At 38.8% G+C, this 21303-nt stretch overlaps 1 protein-coding gene across 1 annotated transcript in view; it reads right to left on the minus strand.

Annotated features, from left to right (window-relative positions):
* Positions 1–21303, minus strand: part of ADAMTSL1 (ADAMTS like 1) — a 385383-nt gene that overhangs the window by 77802 nt on the left and 286278 nt on the right. Inside the window, exons 9-14 of the mRNA XM_062513020.1 lie at positions 17179–17290; positions 16415–16553; positions 7548–7598; positions 3453–3657; positions 1998–2145; positions 613–697 (exon numbers count right to left, since the gene is read on the minus strand). Coding sequence (XP_062369004.1) covers positions 613–697; positions 1998–2145; positions 3453–3657; positions 7548–7598; positions 16415–16553; positions 17179–17290 — 740 coding nt within the window. The remainder of the gene's footprint in view (positions 1–612; positions 698–1997; positions 2146–3452; positions 3658–7547; positions 7599–16414; positions 16554–17178; positions 17291–21303) is intronic.

The raw sequence follows: 21303 nt of genomic DNA on the forward strand, positions 1-21303 counted from the left end.
ATACTTTTTTTTTTGCTGTTACTAAGCTTTTCCTTGGGGGGGAAAGGCAAGAGGGAATCATCACTGGCTGCTTTTTTTGCCTCTAACTTCACAGGGGTATTGAGAAAATAAATAAATCTGCCAAGCTGAGAAGATAGAGTGGTAATAGAGAAGCTATAAATACATAGGTGGATGCACTTTCATTATAAGATTCTTGTAATGACCTTACATAAAATGTATATGTGTGCTTAAATTAAATCTGCATTTACCCTCTTGAAATCTGTGTCTTTGAACCTAAGTATGATATAGCCTTAAGACCATGGATTTCCACAGGGTTGGGTTCATCCTTTACACTCTAACAGAAACCAAATACATTCAAGACATTGCGCTAGTTCTGTGCAAGTCCCAGGTTCCTACATGGAAACACAGAATCACAGAGGGCTTTGAATTGGAAAGCACCTTGGAGATCCTCTAGTTCCCATTCCCCATGCTATGGGCAGGGACAGCTTCCACCACACCAGGCTGCTCAGAGCCTCATCCAAACTGGCCTTAAACACTGCCAGGGAAGGAGCAAACACAGCTTCTCAGGATGACATAATGAGAACTTGCTGTAAGCAAATTTTTGAGACTTACGAAGGTTCTTCAGATACAACTGTTCCTTCCTCCAGCTCCTGAGCCTGCTTATACCACGGCACCTTTGCTTCCACGGGAAGTTTCTCTATGGAGCAAATACAAGCATGTGAAAATAAGAAGCATGTGGTAACAGTACTGTGTGCTACCCTCCCTGTTCTCACCAAGCAAGTGTGTGATGCATTCACACACATGGAGGCTGAGCAAAAAGAAAAAAAAGAGAAATGAGAACACAGGGAAGAGAAACAAAGCCTTTGTCACCTGGACTATACTGCTTACAAGGTTATATGGCCAGATATTTCACTGTTGCAGGCAGATGGGCTATAGTGCCCTAAAGTCAGACAGTCAAATCAAAGTTTTCACCTTTCAGACTATACAGCGGGACTGTAAAAGTAGGCACTTTGGAAACTATTTTTTTGGAGGGAAACTTGCAAGTTGAAAAGGCCTCCATTACACAAGGCAAAATGTGTAACATCCCTCTATCTTCCTTTAAATTATAGAATTTCAGAAGACATGATGGGCTTGGGTTTGGTAGATTGCAAAAATAAAGGAAATCCTGCTCTGATGAGCGATACAACAGGAAAACTATAATTAAATGGTCCAGCTATGCTTTTCAACTCTGTTTATCAGTTCATCAGCTATGCGGATTTAGAAAAAAATGAGCTTGATACTTTTCCTGTCATTCCTGATGGAAAACAGTGGAGCTGCTTTTCTTCCACTCCAGGATGTGTGCACAGGATAATGAGCTGCTCTGCTTTGGGCAGTGAAGGGCCATGCTGCTTTGCAAGGCAAACTCCACTTTCATGCAGTGTCAAACCTCCAAACAAATTGCAGAAATATTTCCTCCTTCTTTCAACAAACTATGGGGGTTTTATTCCAGTATTACTCTCAGTTTAAGGCCAAAGCAAGAACAATATGACTACGCAACTTGTATAATTTGCTATGTTTCTGTCCGACAAATTTTGCAGCCTAGATAGTGAGAATAACCTTACAATGACATATGCTTGCTCCTGATCTATTTCATGCTAAAAGTTATGAACAGGTACTTTTGCAATCACAGTTACATTTATTTACCATAGGCACTATTTATATATTTAATTTCAATTTATTTTAAAACACAGGGCAAATTTAGCTTGGATGCAAACAGTGAAACAGCCAAATTTACATTTCTATTGTGTAGTCTGCTGGACCACAAATTAACTATGAAATGCCCAAATCTTGTAAGACAAAAGAAGTCAGCACGCACTCCAAGTTCCTGGCAGGCAGACAGGAATAGACGGGTGCAAAATCATAACTCAATGCAGGTGTAAACAGTGATGCCAGCAGTGAAACAAAACTTGAAGTGGAAGAGCTCTGAAAAATTTATGAGAGACAACCTGCCTTATTACCTTTGGGCTTGTAGCAAGGAGTGGGTACAATACATTCTTCTTTTATGTGTGGCTTTGTTTTAGTACTACAGCCTCCTGTGTGCATCCCCCTGTGGTCAATGCAAAGGACCACACGATATCTGAGTCCTTGTCCACAAGTCACAGTGCACTGGATTGTAAAAAACATGAAAGGAGAAAATGATAATCAGAAAGAAAAAGTCACACATAGCAATGAGAAATATAAGGAGAATATGCAATATCAGAGAGCCAAACATGATGCAGAAACACCCAACCTTGAAAATAAAGTATCCGTCATATCCAGTAATTATGGGTAAGATATCAAATTGACAGAAAGTTTTTGCCTTTTTGCTTAGAACATTTACTTCATTTAGACATTTTGCCACTGGACTTCTCTTGCAGTGTCACTCTTGTAATGTTGCCTACTTGGCTTGTAGCCATCTGTCCTGTATTGGATATGCTCAGTAACACCCTGTCAGTTTCATTTGGAGCCACTCTGCTTTGCCTGGAAAATGTACTGGGGCTTCTGCGTCAACACAGGTTGAACTCAGCTATTCTGGAAGCATCACCAGACAGAATGGGGCACTACTGGGCTTTCTTCCCTCAGACACTTTCTTAAGTGGTTTTTTTTTTTTTTTTGTTTTGTTTTGTTTTTTTTTTGTTTTTTTAATTTTTTATTTCCCCCCCTCCACCCCCCCCCGGTTCATAAACTTTTACCCCCTCCACAGATTATTTCAAAATTGGTTGCACAGGAGACAATCAAAACTACCAACCATTTGTAAGTGCTAAGGATGTTACCAGTGTTACTTTGTTCAAGGACATCTGGAAATCAGAAAACACTTTGCAACCAGTCAAGAACACCTCATCTGCTTTAAGCACAATTTATTTGTTGAGAAACAGGGGTTATATTCAATGCAATTATATTCAAGCTAACTCTTTATGTACGAAGTTAAAATATTTCACCACTTTTGTGGAAGGACATTTCAAGACTTTTACTTTCATAAAGAAGGAAAGACAAGTCAGGAACAGAAAAATCCAGGTATCAAAGAGCAGAGTCATATACAGATTTATGTGCTTCTTGAAATTTCTCAGTGATTTTGAGTTTCAATTTATGACTGAAATATGATAACACACAAATCACATGAAATCGTTTGTTTTTTTTTTGTGCATTTCACTTATATTCCCAGTCTATTTTTGGTAGAAGGTCACAAATTAAACAAATTAATGCTATAGAGCTGATTTATTTTTCCATCGTTCTCCTTGCTCATGTTCATCTTATTAACATATTTTTCCTGAGTGGTTACCTTGCAGTTAGACAAATAACATAATTTCAAACAGAGGTGCTGGTAATGAGAGAAAACAGTAAGTGTTCCTACTTCCAAAAACTCACTGAACTATAATTTAAGGTATTTTCCCTAGTGTGTTAAATACAAAACCCAACAAAACTAAGTTGATTACCGGAGACCATTCTTGAGCAAGCCACTTTGGACAGTCAAAGATGTTGCAAGGCTGGACAACAGGCATCTTTGGAGTATACATGCATTTCCATTCTTCCACAGGGCTGATGTGTCCCTGAATGTCTTCTTCCACACAGGAGATGCTGCGGCTTTGAATGCCCCCTCCACAGGATGAGGAACAGGCAGTCCAGGGTGTACTTTCCCATCTGGGAAAACAAAGAGGCATCAGCAAACATTACCCTTACTGTTCCCACCCCCACCTGTCCCCCCAGAATGCATAAAGAGCTATCTGCAAGCTTGATTGTTTGTATGGGGCTTTTTGTTTGGTTGTGGGATTTTTGTTTTGTTTTGGTTTGGTTTTATGTTGTTTGGTTTGGTTTTGTTTGCCTTGGCTTGGTTTGGTTAGGTTTTTTTTTTGTTTGTTTTGTTTTTTTTTTTTTTTTAAATCTGCCTAACATCAATAAAAATTATTAATGTATCTATTTTTATAGGTGTCCACAGAAGCAAAACATGTTCATGGCTGGTGTCTTTTATGTCAGAGTTAATAATATGAAATGTCCTCTCTCCCACTAATCCAATTACTAATCCCATAGAAAATCTAAATACTTTTAACTTAGATGCTTTTATTTTAATTGATGGGATTATAATATTTTCATAATTTCTCATATTCTGAGGTATCTTTACAAAAATCACAGGAAACTCAGTGTGCTCTGGGGCTGATGTCCCTTTTACAGAACATAAAGGGAAAGAGCAGTGTTTTTACCAAGGAAGCAGCTCTGTAGAGAAAAAAGAAAGATGAAAGGAAATCACCGAAGAGAAAATGTGACTATACTAGTAAGATGCATGTCCTCTGATGGATAAACCAGATACACCTTGTTTTCTTACAGATAAGGCAGTGAGAGGAGCTGAGAAACCATCTTTTCTCTACAAATGCCATTTGAGAATGTAATGAAAAATCCTCAGAAAAATATATGCATGTTTTGAAAAACAATGCATACTTATGAGAATAGTCCCTTTTTTAAGTAATTCATATGCTATAATATATGTATTCCTTTGTATATATCCATGTCTGTCCACACAAAACAGTCTGGTATTGCCTCTCTTATATTCAAGCCCTTGTGACAGATTGGATGTGACAATGGGATTCCCAAAATCCAGTGTGGCTATTCCTACATATTACTGTACATGACTGAAGTACAGAAGTATGTGTGTTCTGCCTACCTGAAAAGATTCCATGAAAACATTTTTTACCCCACAAGGCAAATGCCTTTTTCATAAGAGGAACCAAAGTGAAATTCATGAACTGCAAAATTTGCTGCATACCACCTGAGGCATTTTTTTCTAGCCTTAAAAAGTGATGACACCAGGGAGTTTCCTGAAGTCTTTTGGGACAAGGTGCCTTAGGCAACCTTGGCAATTTCAAGTAGTTAAATCCAGCATATAGTTTGGTTCTCAGGTTTTGTAAAAATGTAAAAGAGGAAAATGAAGTTTCCCTGTTACACAACTCTTGAAGCAGGTGTCACATCTCTTTTCAAGGTATGAAGGGTGAAACATTAGTTGAGGATTTGGGAAAAGAGTTGGTGGTTCATTAAAAGCTATATCACACATTTCCATCTTGGTGATAAAATAAAAGGCTGAGGAGTTGCCATAGGGAAATCTTGTAAAGATGCCTCCAATGATTTGCTGTCTATTTCTGCAATATTTATCACTCTTCTTTGCCTCTGGTATGAGATGCTGGTCTCAGGCAGGTAATACAATGAAACCAGGGCCTCTTTGGTTTGGAGGGGTTTTTTTGTTTGTTTGGGTTTTTGTTTTATTTTGTTGTTTGTTTGTTTGTTTGTTTGCTTGTTTTGGGGTGGATTTGGTGTTTTTGTTCAGCTTGGTTATTGTTTGTTAGGGTTTTTTTGTTTGTGTGGGTTTTTTTATTGTGTTGTTGTTTTGGTTTTTTTGTTTGTTTGTTTTTCCTAAACTGCAATTTCAGAGGAAAGACATTTTAATCCCTCTGACTTGTCCCTGTCTCATGCCAGCCTCATGGTCTATTCAGTTTCAGCTACGTCTCGACTTTGGAGAAAACACATGTAGCTGTGCCTTCCTTGTCAGGGTGATGAAGGAAGAGTTGAGCCCTGTTCGTGGGTTCACAGGAGTACAGGTGGGAGTGGGGCAGAAAGAGAAGAGGGGTAGTAGCAGCAAAACAGCAAACAGAAAAAGGGGGTCAGAGACCCCAGGATGCTGTTGCAGCCTGACAAATTGATGTAGGGGCATATTAAAGCAGAGTAGTGAGGCTGGAAGAGTGGATGTAACAGAACAGTTGCAGAATGAGACCATAATCCAGAACATCTTGAGAAACAGTCTTATTCTTTTGATTTTCCTTTCCTTTCCTTCCTTTCCTTTCCTTTCCTTCCTTTCCTTTCCTTTCCTTTCCTTTCCTTTCCTTTCCTTTCCTTTCCTTTCCTTTCCTTTCCTTTCCTTTCCTTTCCTTTCCTTTCCTTTCCTTTCCTTTCCTTTCCTTTCCTTTCCTTTCTTCCTTTCCTTTCCTTTCCTTTCCTTTCCTTTCCTTTCCCTCCCCTCCCCTCCCCTCCCCCTCCCCTCCCCTCCCCTCCCCTCCCCTCCCCTCCCCTCCCCTCCCCTCCCCTCCCCTCCCCTCCCCTCCCCTCCCCTCCCTCCCCTCCCCTCCCCTCCCCTCCCCTCCCCTCCCCTCCCCTCCCCTCTCCTCCCCTCCCCTCCCCAGTACTGTTGAATCATCTTCTGATACAAAATTTTCTCTGTACTTTGTCAATGTTTATGCTCTTTATACACAATAGAAATGATTTTTTTTAAGGTAGTTTTAAACCCTGTATTTGTATTTTAGCTTCTATATTCCTTACTAACAGGTTTAACCTTTGAGCCTAGAAGGAATGTATGTGGAGGTTTTTAAAAGAAATAACAAAGAAAAACGTTGTCCAGAAAACAAGGAATTAGATGCAGAGGTATATTTCATAAATGTACCTCACAAATATTTGGTGATAATGACTTTGTGCAAATGAACATAAGCATTTATTTGGGAAGAGAATAGCCTAGTCTTAATGGCACAGATGTTAAGGGGTTTGAACACGATGGCACTCACAGTGCCTGGCTAGTAAGTTGCTCTGCTGCTTGTCTTACTGAGTTGGAGGTTGGTCTAAGATCTGGCTGGAGACTGGAGTGTGAACACACTGCATTTGCACACTGATTCTGAAAGCTCTGTGTCTCAGGCCTCAATATAGTTGGAAGGAGATTATTTCCCTCATCTAGATGAGACTATCAAGTTGTCTAGAGGGTTCTTTCTGTGATTTCATAGTCCATGACACAATGAATTAATGAACAAGAAAACAGAGCACAACACCTCAGCATGTCCAGGCAGTATTTAAAAACCCAGAGGTTATTATCCTTCAGCTATCAAACATTTTTATCATCAACAGTCTTATTCACTGCTTTAAGAATAATTACTCATCTCATTACTTCCATGAGAATCTTGAGTCTTACATTAAAGACATTTTAATTGTGAGATAATTAATGATAAAAATCAGGTCTTGATCCTATTCCTGCTCTGGTCACCTTTTTCTTAGAAAAGCCAATGAATTAATGCCCCTGGGGAAGGCTTTAACATGGGTTTCTATGATCAGTAAACAACACTAATGTTGTTCAAAATCCAAAATCTCACAAATTATAGGCATGCAAGAAGCAGCAAAATGGGGGTGAGGGAGAGAAAATCTTGTGGCTCATAACAAAGCCACAGATTATAGGTCTGTTCAGAGAGAAGTAAAGGGCAAGAAAAGGGAATATGTGAAATTAAAAGGAAAGTGCAGTTGGGGAATGGGAGAAAGAAAGGAGCCAAACACTTAATAAATCTGCATTTCTCCTTCATATAGGCTATTATTTCAGTTCTGCATTGACAGAATTTATTACAACAGGTTTGCACTCGAACATCTCTACATTAAAACAAGAAGTAAGAGTCCAGAGCAACAGACAAGGAGCATCTGTTAATTTAGTCTGAGAGCAAAGCAGAAGTACAGAGAAAAATAAAAGAAAAAGAAAATGTATTTGTTAAACCTAGCATCTGGTTGACTGTTTTACATACCGAGGAAGGGGATGGTAGAGGTCATAGGGCATGATCTGCTTGTATCCATCACTGTTAGGAACAATAATGCCAACCCTCTGAGTAGAAGGTACACATAATAAAATAAACACTAAATGATTACATTATACAACTTTTGAATTACAATATTGTATTACATTACACAACTTCATGTATTACAATATTATAAAGCAAGAAAACAAGATATTTTACCTAAATTGTCATCCCATTAAAAAAACACAAAATGCTCCCATCCTACTTTTTTCTGAGTAATTCAAAGAATAAGTCACTAGTTACTACTTTTTCCTTATAAATATATTACTGTTTGACAAATAACTAATCCAAATAAAAGTGACCCAAATATTATGTTAACTTGTTATTGTCTAGCATCAAAAAGAATGTTTCTATACTTAATACGTTATTGGAGCTTGGATCCAAAGTCACTGAGGAAAATAGGGGAACTTCTATCTGCTTCAGAGACCTCTAAATAAAATCTTTCTATTACTATTATATGGTTGTTTCTGCCCATCAAATAAAACCTCTGCTTTTACAGAGGACAGGATCAAAAATCTGGGTAATCACAGTGCCAGAATTTAAATCTGCAATTCTTGTATCTTCACCTTAAATGAGTCCAGACCTGCATTTATATTTTTTTTTCCCTGGAACGAAGAAGGAAAAAATCTGAAAAAAGATTAACATGTCAGGTTGGATTTTTTTGTTTGTCGTAACTGGTTGGCTCACTTTGCTGTACTGTTACCTGTGTGGTGTTACAGTGTAACCTCTAAAAGATATAGAAGGCAATAGCATAGATCAAAACTAGGAATTATCTGAAATATTAACATGCCAGTTATGTGTGAGATGGATGCTACTTGTCTCATTGGCAACTACAGGGTCTCATTGAATTGCTAGTCTGAAATTTTGTATTTTTCCACACTTAAAAAAAAAAAGTTTATCATTTTGACTCAGAGTAACTTTAACCATGTTGTCTCCCAGTTATCAGGCATATCTATCAACATAAAACAGAAGATCTCAGAGGACCTAATTTATCACCTTCATCAAAGCCACTTGGGTATTTGGATGGGGAAGTGGGCAGAAAAATCAAGGAGTGAATACTAACTGCGTTATAATAAAAAGCATGTCTCCACCCAATTTATGGAGAGATGAAACTGAATGTCAAGAATAAAGGTGGTTTTTGGGGAGCCTTTTACAGACAAGAGGAGGTAGGTATGCTGCTATGGATTTCTGCAAGGGGAAGCAGTGAAGGAGGGGGAAGGGAGATAGTATTCTCCATCCTCAACACAGCTCACTGAAAAATGCTGTAAGCATTCAAAGGAGTCTTGTCAGGCCAGGCCTAAAGGGGTCTACTCTCCTTTTAGTCAACAGGGGTTTTATATGCATAACTTGTCCAAGATAGAAGAATGGATCCCATTGTGTTTCCACAGCAAAGAGTCAGCGCCAGGTCAGTGTGCTGGAATTTTGCAGCGAAAGCGCGGGAAGCAGCTGGAGCCCTGGAAGCGTGTGAGAGGGACTAGACAGTTTCCTCTAAGATCAGCAGCCACTGAAGCCACAAGAACTCTCTGCATGAGTGTGTACATTTGCATCTTCCAAGAACTGCCTCTCCCCACAAAATACTAAAAATCTAGGAGAAGTTGTTCTGCTGCTGGGAAACTTTGGAAAAGACAAATGGGCCATTTAGAGTATGGTCAATGAACAAGTCTTTTCAGAATTAGCTTGATGGGTAGACATCTGAAGAATGTGGAGGAATGGTGTACTAGTATTCTAAGAAGATGGAAGGGAACCTTTTGTGAGGCTTTTTTGTCCCTGCTTTTGGGAATTTGCTGTTTTCCTGACTCTTGTACTACTGCTGTTGAAGTTCCACTCTGAAGCCATTTGCACTTTCCAGCTCATCAGCTTGCTGAGAAGTGGTTGGAGAAAAAAAGCTGACATAGTGAGTTAAAAAATGAAATAATTTCACTATAAAAAGCATCTACTGCCTGAGAAAAAAGCAGGTTTCAAAACATTTTATTGCAGAAAAGTATTTTCTTTCTAATAAACATGATGTCTATACACAGTCCAGGTCTATATGCTTTAGAATGCAAGTCTTCCAAGACTCAGATAGAAATAACTGTACCACAATCAAACACTGTTATGAATATTAAGTAACATTTACAAAGCACTAGGTTAATATCATAATTGGAAAGGTTTGGCCCTCAAAAAATTTTGCATGCAAAAATTGCACTTCTGTAAACAGTATTGAGCTCCACAGATTTCCTGACACTGCCTTTGTGCATGTGTGAGGGGCTGCCAAAGGCTTTCATTCTGTGATTACAAGAAAATGAATCACAGCCATAAAATCACAGCAAGGAAAGAGGCCCCCACAATAATACACAATTGTTTAATTTATGACTTTAAAAAATAATTTTCTTAAAGATAAAACAAAAGAGCAGATGGTCATCGTATCATTAATGACATCTGCACTTTTCTAGCTAGTCTTGTGTGAGGTTTTTTGTATGTGTTCCATAAAAAAAAATCCTAAGACTAAGCTAACACTTCAAAAAAAATCTTAAGATATTACTTTGGTCTACTTCTTACTTTTTTTCATGGGACAAAGTGGTTTAAATTCCATGAATATATCAGTCCATCATACTCCTATAAACAAGATGGAAAAGATCTACTTTATGTGGTTTATTTACTGCATATTACCCAGACAATGCAAAGGGCATGGTGTGCTAAATGAGCAGAGGAAATAATAATTCCTTCACTGAAATATGTGTGACTAGCTAACAGGACTCATTCACAAAACATCACGAGATTTGGCAGGAGCAGGAGCACAAAGCAAATTATTTTGCAGAGCTGTTCTGTGTCCTATGTCTGCAATCTCCCATGCCTTTCAGCAAGTCCTGTCATGTATTCTGCACATTGTTTTTTTTTTCCCTCCTGAGGGCTGGCAGTCTCAACACAGTTGCTCTTCCAAGACATGTGTATGGTTGGAATGGGAGCTGCACATGACAGAGGTTAGAGTGCTGCAATCAGATCTGCCATCTCTGCAAACATTCAGCCTTCCCCTGGGATGAGTTTCCACAGCTGCATTCCTCAGAAGACATGTTTGGTCAACTTGTCCCCAGTTGCTCCTTTCCCCCCTTAACCCAATTTAGCACAGATGACAAGCTCAAGTGCCTTTCTCCTCTACCTCCCTGATGACTCTGTCTTTCTGACAATGCCAGCCCCTCCCAGCTCTCTCTCCTGACGAGTCTCAGCTTGGAAACTGTTGAGGCAAGCAGGGGCATGGATGCTAGAACTGAGAGAGGAGCCATCTGCTCCCGAGGTGCCTCAGGGTGGTGTGACCCACATAGGAGTCACACCAGGGGACAACCTGCCACTCCCCTGCACCCTTGCTGTGCCACTGCCCAGACTCTGCAGGATGCCTCTGGCTCACAGCCTTCACTTCTGCTGAGGGCTCTAAATAACAAAGTCGCTTGGGTTGGCTGTTCTGGAAGACATGAGAGTGCTCACCACAAAAGGAAATAGATTAGCATCCAAGCCAGCATCTCTGTGAAAGCTACGATTATCACTGGACAGACAACAAACTTGTGCAAAAGATTGCATTTAAACACTTCAAATCCTGACACTAAGGTGGTGTGTGATACTGCACTTCAGTGATCTCTGAAGATGCCACACTGTGACATTATCTCCTTGTGCTACAAGAACAATCTGTGTAGAGAAACAGTTAATGAGGCCTGCAAAGAGATGGTATCTGTTAATGCCTCCCATGTATTATTCTGTGATTCTATTACTTTTTCCCTTTGGAGCTGGAGCTGATGACAGTAATGTCACAGGTACAGGCAACATTTGTTTTAGCTCCTACTTTTGCAGGCAGTGAAATGGTAATTCTCAGTTATGCTACCAGTATGAGTTACCTTTTTGGTTTATGGATGCTATCAATCTTGAAGAACTATCAAAAAAATTGTATTTATATGTCCTTTTATATGCTCTTAGTACTTTACATGTTGGCAAAAGCCAGAGTCTACTGCTTAAACACTTAAAAATGGCATGTCAGTGGATACTTTAAAAACCTGCTTATGAATGAAAAACACTATTGAGAAAGCCATCCTTTTGTGTCACCTCTTGTTTTAAACAGATTGTCTGTTTGGCATTACAGTATCTTACCTTTATAAAAAATGTCTTGTTTATGGTGCAGAGATTTTAAATTCTAAGCAACATATGGTTTAGTTATCATTGCCATAGACTGCTGAAAAACACTCTCTTCACAGTGCTTGAAAGAAGTGGTTCCAGTCAAAAGCAGAAAAAGTAATACCTTCAAGTAGCATGACTGTAATGCTTCTAAACATCTCCCTTTATTGAGTTCAACATTTTATGGTTGTTTGGATGACCAGTGTTTGATAAAAAGAAGGAATGAACTGAACACAAACAACTGAAACAACTGAATATCCAGTGAAAATTTCTGTAAATGGCCATTTACTTGCTGAAATTTTGGTGTCTTCCAGGACTTAAAATAGACTAATTTTCCTGCAACTTCCTATTAGGCAGACAGATACCTGCATTTGATGCTCATAGCAGTACATGATATATTTTCCCACCTTACAGCTTGTTATCGGAAGCATCCATGCAGCGCCTTTGTTTCCATGTTTCATTAATATATATTGTCCCCTTAGAGCTGAATTTGCTCTGCTATTCACATCTTTTAAGTGTTTGACAAGTGCTTCCTGGCCCCTCCCTCTGCCTATTCTGACAAATTTATTTTCCAGATTGATTTAGATTACTTTTGCCCTGCCCAAAAATCCAAGATTTTAGCTACTTGTCTTAAGAAATGTACCTCTTCAGGCATTAGACTTGTCTGCTGCACATCTTTATCCTGCTCTTGAACTCAGGTGACCCTGATTATTACTACCAGAACATTGCCATTGATACCAGCTCCTTTTCCATCTACAACTTCACTTTCACATTGCCAAGTATATTGTGGACTTCTCACTACTTAGAATCACTCTGAATGGTCATAACATCCTGCGTTTACTTGTACTTCAGTGCTCTTGTTAGGTTAGCTGAAAATTAACAACTAAAAACTACATGTTACTAAAATTTAAATTTAATTTTACATTTCCTTTTGGTAATGTCTACTTCTGCCACCACTCAGTATGGACACAAGCAGGAAGAGTAGTTTGCAGTTTTGCTGGAGAACTCCATAAATAGTATGTATCTGAGAGTTCCTTCAGGTCTCCAGATGCTGAAAACCTTGCTGGATTGAGAGATTTTCCCCCAGACTTTCTACAGGTATTAACATTATTTCTAGCAGCAGACTTAAGATAAAACTCTAAGCAACCTCCAGGAACTGAAGTGTTAAAAACAACACTTTAAGCTAGAGGCTTGCTAATATGAATTTTTTACACAGTTGCTTTATAAATTTAGAATCTTTGCTGAAGTTGCTTTTAAAAATCTTTATACAACATTGAAATCTCCTGGTAAATGCACAAATAGAGCTTTTGTGACTCAGAAACTCCTACATTAACATGTAGCAGCAATAGGCAAAAAAATTATGGGAGATTGGTAAAATGCAGAATGGCATGGCTGGGAATGCCACTTAAAAGCTGAAGATGAACTGATGAAATCTAGAAAAAATACTGAGAGTATCCTGGTAAGTGAAAGATGAGTGGGGCAGCAGCCCTTATCACATTTGTCAAAATTGCTTTTAGGGGAGAAAGCCTTGGAATTTTGAAGCAAATGTATCTTCTGCTTATAGAGCCCTAGATTTATCCTAAATAAGTGTTTAATAAACTTTTTGATAAACAATAATAAACCTAATAAACCTGAACAAACCTTTTCTCAAAGCAGGAAATAAAATTCCATTCCCTTTTTATTTAAATATACCAGAAAGGAGGATAAAGATGAAAGCTAGTCTGTGAAGTTTTGGGTAATAAAAATACTTTCACTTAATTATGTGAAATACTAATGTTGGATTTTGCCACATAGAAGGGGAGTGGACTAGATTGAACTGGCTGCTGTTTGCATCAGTAGATAACACACATATAGACTTATTGTTGCCAGTCAAAGGCAGACTGCTGTAAAATCATAATGGGCTGTAAATGAACAAATTGTTCCTTTTTACTTTGTAAGTCATGAGAGGGATCCAAAACAGGTTTGGTAAGAGAGGCTGAATTGAGCTTTGATATGTAGGGATTAAAAGGCACTCAAGTGTCATCGTGTATCATGTATTCTGTGAGACACAATTATTGGTCTGACTTGGATGAACGGTATATGTTTATTTTCCCATGTTTACTGAGACTTTCCCATGTTTATTGAGACTAATCTTTTTTGCTATTCATGATGCCAGCAGTATTGCTAATTATTGCTATTGTCAGCCAGATAAAATATTTCTATGCACTAAACCTAAAGAGGCAACTTGTTGCTGGCTCACACAATACTTGCGAAATTAATTTAATTTTCTTTCAGCTTACCCTTTGCTGAAAATTTTAGTGTAAACTCTCCTACAGCAACCACTCTCAATTCCTTTATTCAGTGCCACTGTGGTCTTCAATGATTATTTTCTGTGGCATTTGTTAACACACCATAGGAACAGTCAGCAACCATTAATCAGCTATGCCTCACTGGAACTGGATTTGCCAGGAAAAATTACCTTCTTAGTTTTATACTGGTGGAGCAGAGAAGCTCCCACACAGCAAAGACACTGCAGAGGCAAGACACCCTCCTTGTCCATGCTTCTGACCCCGTGTTTCTGATTCACCTACTCTCTAGCTCTGCCTGAGTGTAAAAAATCATCAGGAATCCAGAAGTTCCAGAAGTTACCACAGACTTCCTCTGTTTTTTTTTTCTTCTTTTTTCTTTTTTTTTTTTTCTTCTTTTTCCTCCTCTCAGTTGTTGATTCTTGAATTCTTTACAAAGGCACTTTTGGAAATAGTAATTTGAAGTTTGGCATACTGTGAAGATGTTTCCAAAAAGCCAGTTCCTCTGGGAGGGCATAACTGTATTTCTAAATTACTCTCACTCCCCTTAGGGTCTTTATATCAACAACTTTGCCTTGTTATGTCTTACATAAAACAAAATTGCTTCCTGACATCTACCCAGCTGCTATTTTTTTTTTTGCCTCCCATGAACCATGCAGTCATTTGCATCACCATTTGAGAATATGTCACTTAAAATCATTGAGAAAAGTATGGAAAATACCCACCACACAAATTCCAGAGGCAAATTACATATTTGACCCAGAACAGTATGTTTAAAAATTAGCATCTTAGAGTTTAAAAAAAAGCAACTGTATAAAATTACTTTCTCATTGAGATGGTGATAGGTGACTCTAGAAGGTGGATTCTGTATTGATTCATATTTTTCAACAATCCTTTTCCTGACACATTAATGTTTCAGCCTTGTATCTGGTCATACCTGGCCTCTACTGACATCTGTCTCTAGAAAAATGTGCTTATAGGAACAAAGGCAAAAGCACACAAACTACCATGCGCTCTGGGTAAAGGGGTCTTTAATGATGAAGAAATCTGAGTGTTAACTCCTGAAAAGGTCAGTGAACTTCAGTGAAAACTTTCTCTAAGAAGTAAAATCTATCTTTACATTAGAGTGATTTGTTCTGCTTTGATAATGCCTAGCTAAAGCTGGACACCTCTAAGCTCTAAAGCTGATGCACCTGGTTTGGGTAGCAACCATCCTCAGTGAGGTGGATACACAGCCTCACAGGGTTCTTAAGCATCCTTTTTCTCATTAGGACATCTTTTTTCTTTGACCACCTCCAGCAATCTGAAGTGACACAGCAACTTTTTAGGGGACGCTTGCCTGAACTCACTTTATCAAACTTGGTAAGAAACTAGCCTAGAGGGAAAGGAGCTGGTGATAAAATGGCTTTAGGGCATCCTTGTCATGCCTGATGGACTATGTTTAACCATCTTTTGGCGAAGCCACACAAGAGGGTCAAAAGATTTAGACTGCACAAATAAATGCTTGCTACTTATTGATGGACTCCCATTGAAATTAGGGAAATTTCAGGGAAATTAGTGCAACAAAGGATTGGATTTTTTGTGGCTTTTTTTCTTTTCTTATACATGGAAAATCTGACTATCTGATCTTACTATTTTTACTACTAATCTTCTGAGGAAGAATGCGTAGGAAGTTCCCCCTTAATACAAGGAAGAATGTCTTTACTGTGCAGGGCCAGTGAACTGGCACAGATTGCCCAGAGGGGTTGTGGAGTCTCTCTCACTGAGGATATTCAAGAATCATCTGAGCATGGTCCTGTGCCATGTGCTCTGGGATGACCCTGCCAGAGCAGGGAGGTTGGACCAGATGACCTCCTGTGGTCCCTTCCAACCTTACCCATTCTGTGATTCTGTGGGGCAGAAGAGATAAGAATTTCATGCAGGGCCAAAGGACATTGTTAACTAGAGGAAAATCACTCATTATATATTACAAGCTGCCATAAATGCAAGTAGGCCTTTTATTAAGGAGAAGATTGAAAAAAAAAATTACCGCAAAAATAGTTCAGCTGATTAAGATGACAATAATTTTAATGCAAAAATATTTTTTTGCATCTCACTAACACTTAAGAGACTTCTGTCAATCATGGAGATGGTATTGTGGACAATATGTTTTCTTGTACTTGGTAACAATTAATGAGGCAAAATACATTCTGAGGGGAAGAAACAACCATTTCAAACCAGTCTTTGCAATGTAAAGGTGCTAAATAGTGGTGTTCCACACAGTACATTTTTAGAATGAGTGAGAGGTTGAATTATATAGCATAAATGACACTGTGAAAAATAGCAAAAGAACATTTTCCTATTTTATTTTACTCCTTTAGACCTCAGTCTCCTTTAAAATTAAAGTCAACTGACCTTGCAGGACAAGGATCCAGATTACACTCTTGAAGTTTCGGCTTTGGCTTGATATTTTCAGGATAATATTGACAGTATTGATCTGCAACTACCCGATTGCTTCTCAGATCAAAGCACTCAGCAGATGTCAGTTGATAACCTGCAATACATAGAGGAGTAAATAATATGAGATGCAATGTTCTTCCTGTCTGGCTGTGAAATATATCTAAGTTCTGGTTTGGAAAAGAAAACTATTTTAATCTTGCTTCAGTGCTTTGGGGCATAAAAGCTGCTGTTTTACAGGTCAGATTGAAAACAGCAATGTAAATCACATGTAGTAAGAAACACAAGATAACTAATATGGTCAAACAAAAATTCATAAGTCCAGAAAAAAAAAAAAAAGAAAAACAAAGGCTGAGGCTTCTTAGTCACCAAGAATTGTGCCCTCAGTTTCGGTATAGAGAATAAACCTACTGGTAGGAGCAGGGACAAATGGCGATATCATGTTTTACCAAAACCGGGCCCAAATCCCATCAGCCCTTATGTTTGACAGCTGTAGCATTAAATGCAGATATGTGGTTATCAAGATCACTTCATCTACAGAATTCGTCACAATGCTGAAAATCTACGGGTACTACCATGTTGCCAAATCCCTCCCTTCATTTAGTTGAAATGATTTAAATTTTTAGATTTTGTAGATTTTTAAGGTCCAAAACTCAGGGCAGAAGTTGGGACAGGTCATGTATGCAGATGACAGCTTCTGAAATACAGTGGTAATTCATTACCTCCACCACAGGATGCTGAACAAGGGAAAAAATCAGTTTCCCTCCATCTGTGAATGATAGGCTGGTAGAAGATAAACTGGACTGAACTGTCAGCAGCACCAGCATAATGAATCTGAAAAAGAGGTTATATCAAAGAGTGAACCTAGCACAAATTGTGGGAAGATGCACTCCTCCACAAGCATCTTGCAGACACCTTGAAGCTTCATTAAATATCTGATATACTTTGCAATATGAAAAATAAATACAAAAACAAAGCATGGGTTGGCGACAAAATCTTGGGTTCAAAATACAGCCAAATAAATTTCTGGGCATAACCAGTGACCATTTTAAGACCACAATCTGAAATAATGAGTGCATTGAAAATTTATGATTAATGCTGCTGAAAAATCTTAAGGGACAGAGGACAGGTACTGATGTTCAATGAATCAGAAAATCACCTTCCACTATCTACTGTCCCTGACGCAAGGAGATGGCCAGTTATAATACACTTGATATTATTGATATTGACTTGGTATTTGATAGTATAGAGAAAAACATGGGAAGCTACACTGTGAAAAATAATAAACAGGATAAAAACATTAATTCACCATTTTTTTCCTGAGGAGAGATCTTTATTTCATTCTCCTTTGTGGCACTGTCATTATTATGAAGTTTGTTCTACTGCTTACTTTATTTTGCTTGTAAAAATGCTTCTTTCATAGGCATGGAATCCTGACTGGGGCTAAGTGCATGTCAACAAAACTGTCTTTAGTCCCTACAAACCACCTGAGCTTAAAAGCTAGCATGCTTTCAGTACTAGTTGTGCTAAATGGATGTCCTACATAAACAAGAGTTTGTAGTGCAAGGACTGCAAAACGAGAGATTTTCACACTGGTAAATCAGCACCACTTTCACCTGGTCCAGTAAAAACAAAAACCTTCCTGTTTGGTATCTGTGGTGACAATTCCAGTTATGAGGGCTTCAAAATCTCAGCAGGTTATCCCTGGTCCTTACCTCTATGCCTTTGTATGGACATCTGGCAAGGGAAGAACAAAAATATTCTACTAAAGATCTATTCTATTTGATTATTGGTCCTATTTGTGTTTCAGTGCTGGTTGAGTGTCTCTACACCAGTGGCATAATGCTATCACAGCAGAGAAAACTGCCAAATCACAACTAGAAAATACGGACTCTTCTCCAAGACAGTACTGCTGCTCTCAGGGGCAATCCTTCCCCCCTTTTTTCAGACAGCTTAAATTGTTTAACCACTGCCTATTCCTTTATTTCTCGCATGTTTCAAATGGGTCTCCTAGTTTTGGAAACACCATTTTTCCCTTAGTCTCCTCTCTTTCCAAACACCAAGAGACACTGTCAAAGAATGGTCTGTGAAACAGAAGCAAAAACATGACAAATTGAGATGAACTTTGTAGTTTGTTGTTACAAACAACTTGGGTTGTTTGTTTGGTTTTCCCCTGTAGATGGACAGCAACATGACTACAAATCAAGATATATCTTGAAGAGCAGGAGGAGGGCAAGAATATTGATGTGTGTATGAGGTCTGGTCCACTGAGAATAAGGCTGCCCTTTTCCAATTAAACAGTGATGTCAATTGTCAAAAGGAAAAAACCCAAACCAGCTGTAGCAATACAACTGCTTCAGCAATTGGGAGGCCTTTTGTACACATCAATATTGTTCGAATGTGTGTGTTAGAAACAGGATACCTAATTCCTTTTTCAGGGATGGTGCATTAATTACACACTTCAGAAGGGTCTTTCTAGGCTCATGAAAGCCTCAGCACTCCTGGGAATAATGTTCTGTTGTGCTGGAAGCCATCTGGGGAGGTCTCTGATCTCAATGTGCAGGAAAGGCATTCTCTGGGGAGACTTCTGCTTTTATTCTTTGTTTTTTAAGGATCATCAGTGATTGCTAAACTCAGATCTACTCAGCAGTATGGTCTGCAGTGAATCATGAAGAACAGGCCAGGAGCTCACACATGGGCTACTATAAAAGGAATGGGAGGAAAAAAGAGTTTACACTGAAAAAAATCAGGATGAAAGAAAAGTTCCTCTCTCTCTGCAGACAATTCCTGCATGTCTACAGTTAACTGTTTCGACACAGAGAAAAGACAGATGTACCATCTTTTGTAGTTTAATGTGGAAGTAACTCATACAGCCAATGATAACAACAAAAGTGGGAAAGAACTACAATGAGCCACAGTCATAAGCTCAAATTATAGAAAAAAAGCAAATAAAAGAAGCATACACAGTATTGTGTATTTTTAAGGAGTACTGTAAGCAGAAGAGGAACAATAAATGGTGATTCCACATAGCAAAAACTTCTTTTTGATTTTATTTGACTGTTTATTATGGCTAAGATCTTTATCCAGGAAAAAACATCACTGGCTACTCGAACCCTGAAAAATTCAGTAAGACTTGATAGCTAGATGCTGTAAGAAATGTTGTGCTTTGACTGCACAGGGCCAACTCCCACACATTGAAATACTCAGCTCTGTAAATTTTTTACTGTTGCAGTATTAGCAGTATCCTTGTAGCTATGAGAAATGCAAAAGATCCAAATAGAGATGGTCATCACCTGAGAATCTCAAGCTATTCCTCTAATTAACGACTTTTGCAACTTAGATAACTGAACTAAAAAAATGGCAATTGATCATCATATTTCCAAATAAAATATTATCTAAATTTATTAATAGCTGAAGTCACAAGTACCCAGATCTTGCAGAACACTTGTCCCTGCATTTGTGCATGGTAACTTCCCAGATACCCTTGACTTGCCTTAACTTTCGGGGCAATTTGGAGCAATCCTAACATCAGAACAGCTGTTACCACTTTCACAGAATCAGAGAATCACAGAATAAACTAGGTTGCAAAAGATCTTTGAGTTCATCAAGTCCAACGTATGACCTAACTGCTCCTCATCAACAAAACCATGGCAATGAGTGCCATGTCCAGTCTTTTTTTAAATACTTCTACAGACAGTAATTCCACTACCTCCTTGGGCAGACAATTCCAGTGACCAGTCACTCTTTTAGTGAAGACTTTTTTTTCTAACATCTAACCTAAACTTCCCCTGGTGCAGCTCAAGACTGTGTCCTCTGGTTCTGTCACGATTTGCCTGGGAGAAGAGACTGACCCCCACGTGGTTACACCCACCTTTCAGGCATCCCCAGCTCCCCCAGCCATTCCTCACAGGGTTTATGTTCCAAGCCCCTCCCCAGCCTTGTTCCCTCCTCTGGATGTGCTCAAGCATCCCAACATCCTTCCTAAACTGAGGGGACAGAACTGGACACAGCACTCAAGGTGTGACCTCAACAGTGCCGAGTACAGGGGAAGAATGACCTCCCTGCTCCTGCTGGCCACACCATTCCTGATCCAGGCCAGGATGCCATTGGCCTTCTTGGCCACCAGGACACACTGCTGGCTCATGTTCAGTAAGCTGTTGACCCTAAAGAATAACACCAGTCATCTAAGAAACTGGTTAAAACTAGAGTCCTCAGAATACCCACTGTCTAGCCTACAGCCACTATCAACAGAGATACCTTTTTTTCTCTGTTGAAAGACCTCGGAAAAGAAAAATCTCTTTTAGGGTGTTTTTACACCGATTTTGTTAGTGCCTGACTAGGGTGATGCAAGAGAAGCACAAACTGTTGCTTGGATGAAGTCTGGAATTGATAAAATGCAGATTTGTTTTGGGAGATGTCACAGAAAGTCAAATGAAAACAATAAAATAAAGATTTGAACACAAAAGGTGTGTAATCTTTTTTGAGATATTCTGATCTGCTCTATGAACAAGAGACTGCAACATCTGATTTCACCTTTGCACTTTGTTGGTTTTTCCTACGGCTCCAAAATTTGATTAGTACACATAAAACCAAACAAGTTAAGTTCCCAAAAGCCCAATGATTTCTTCTTGATTTTAGCAGTGTATGCCTGAACCATTTATTTTTGTTCACTGAAGAGCATACAGCCTGACCTACAAAGCTGCAGTAGTCGGACAGTTTCAAATCTTAATCAGTGCTTTATAACCAGCAGTCATAACCAAGTAATTATTAATGTTACTTGTACAGTTAAGCTATGAGAAGTGTATTCAATAAAATGTTTTCATTTTATGCAATTGGTGGGAGGTGTA

The sequence above is a fragment of the Cinclus cinclus genome, chromosome Z, assembly GCF_963662255.1.
Source record: "Cinclus cinclus chromosome Z, bCinCin1.1, whole genome shotgun sequence".
NCBI lineage: Eukaryota > Metazoa > Chordata > Aves > Passeriformes > Cinclidae > Cinclus > Cinclus cinclus.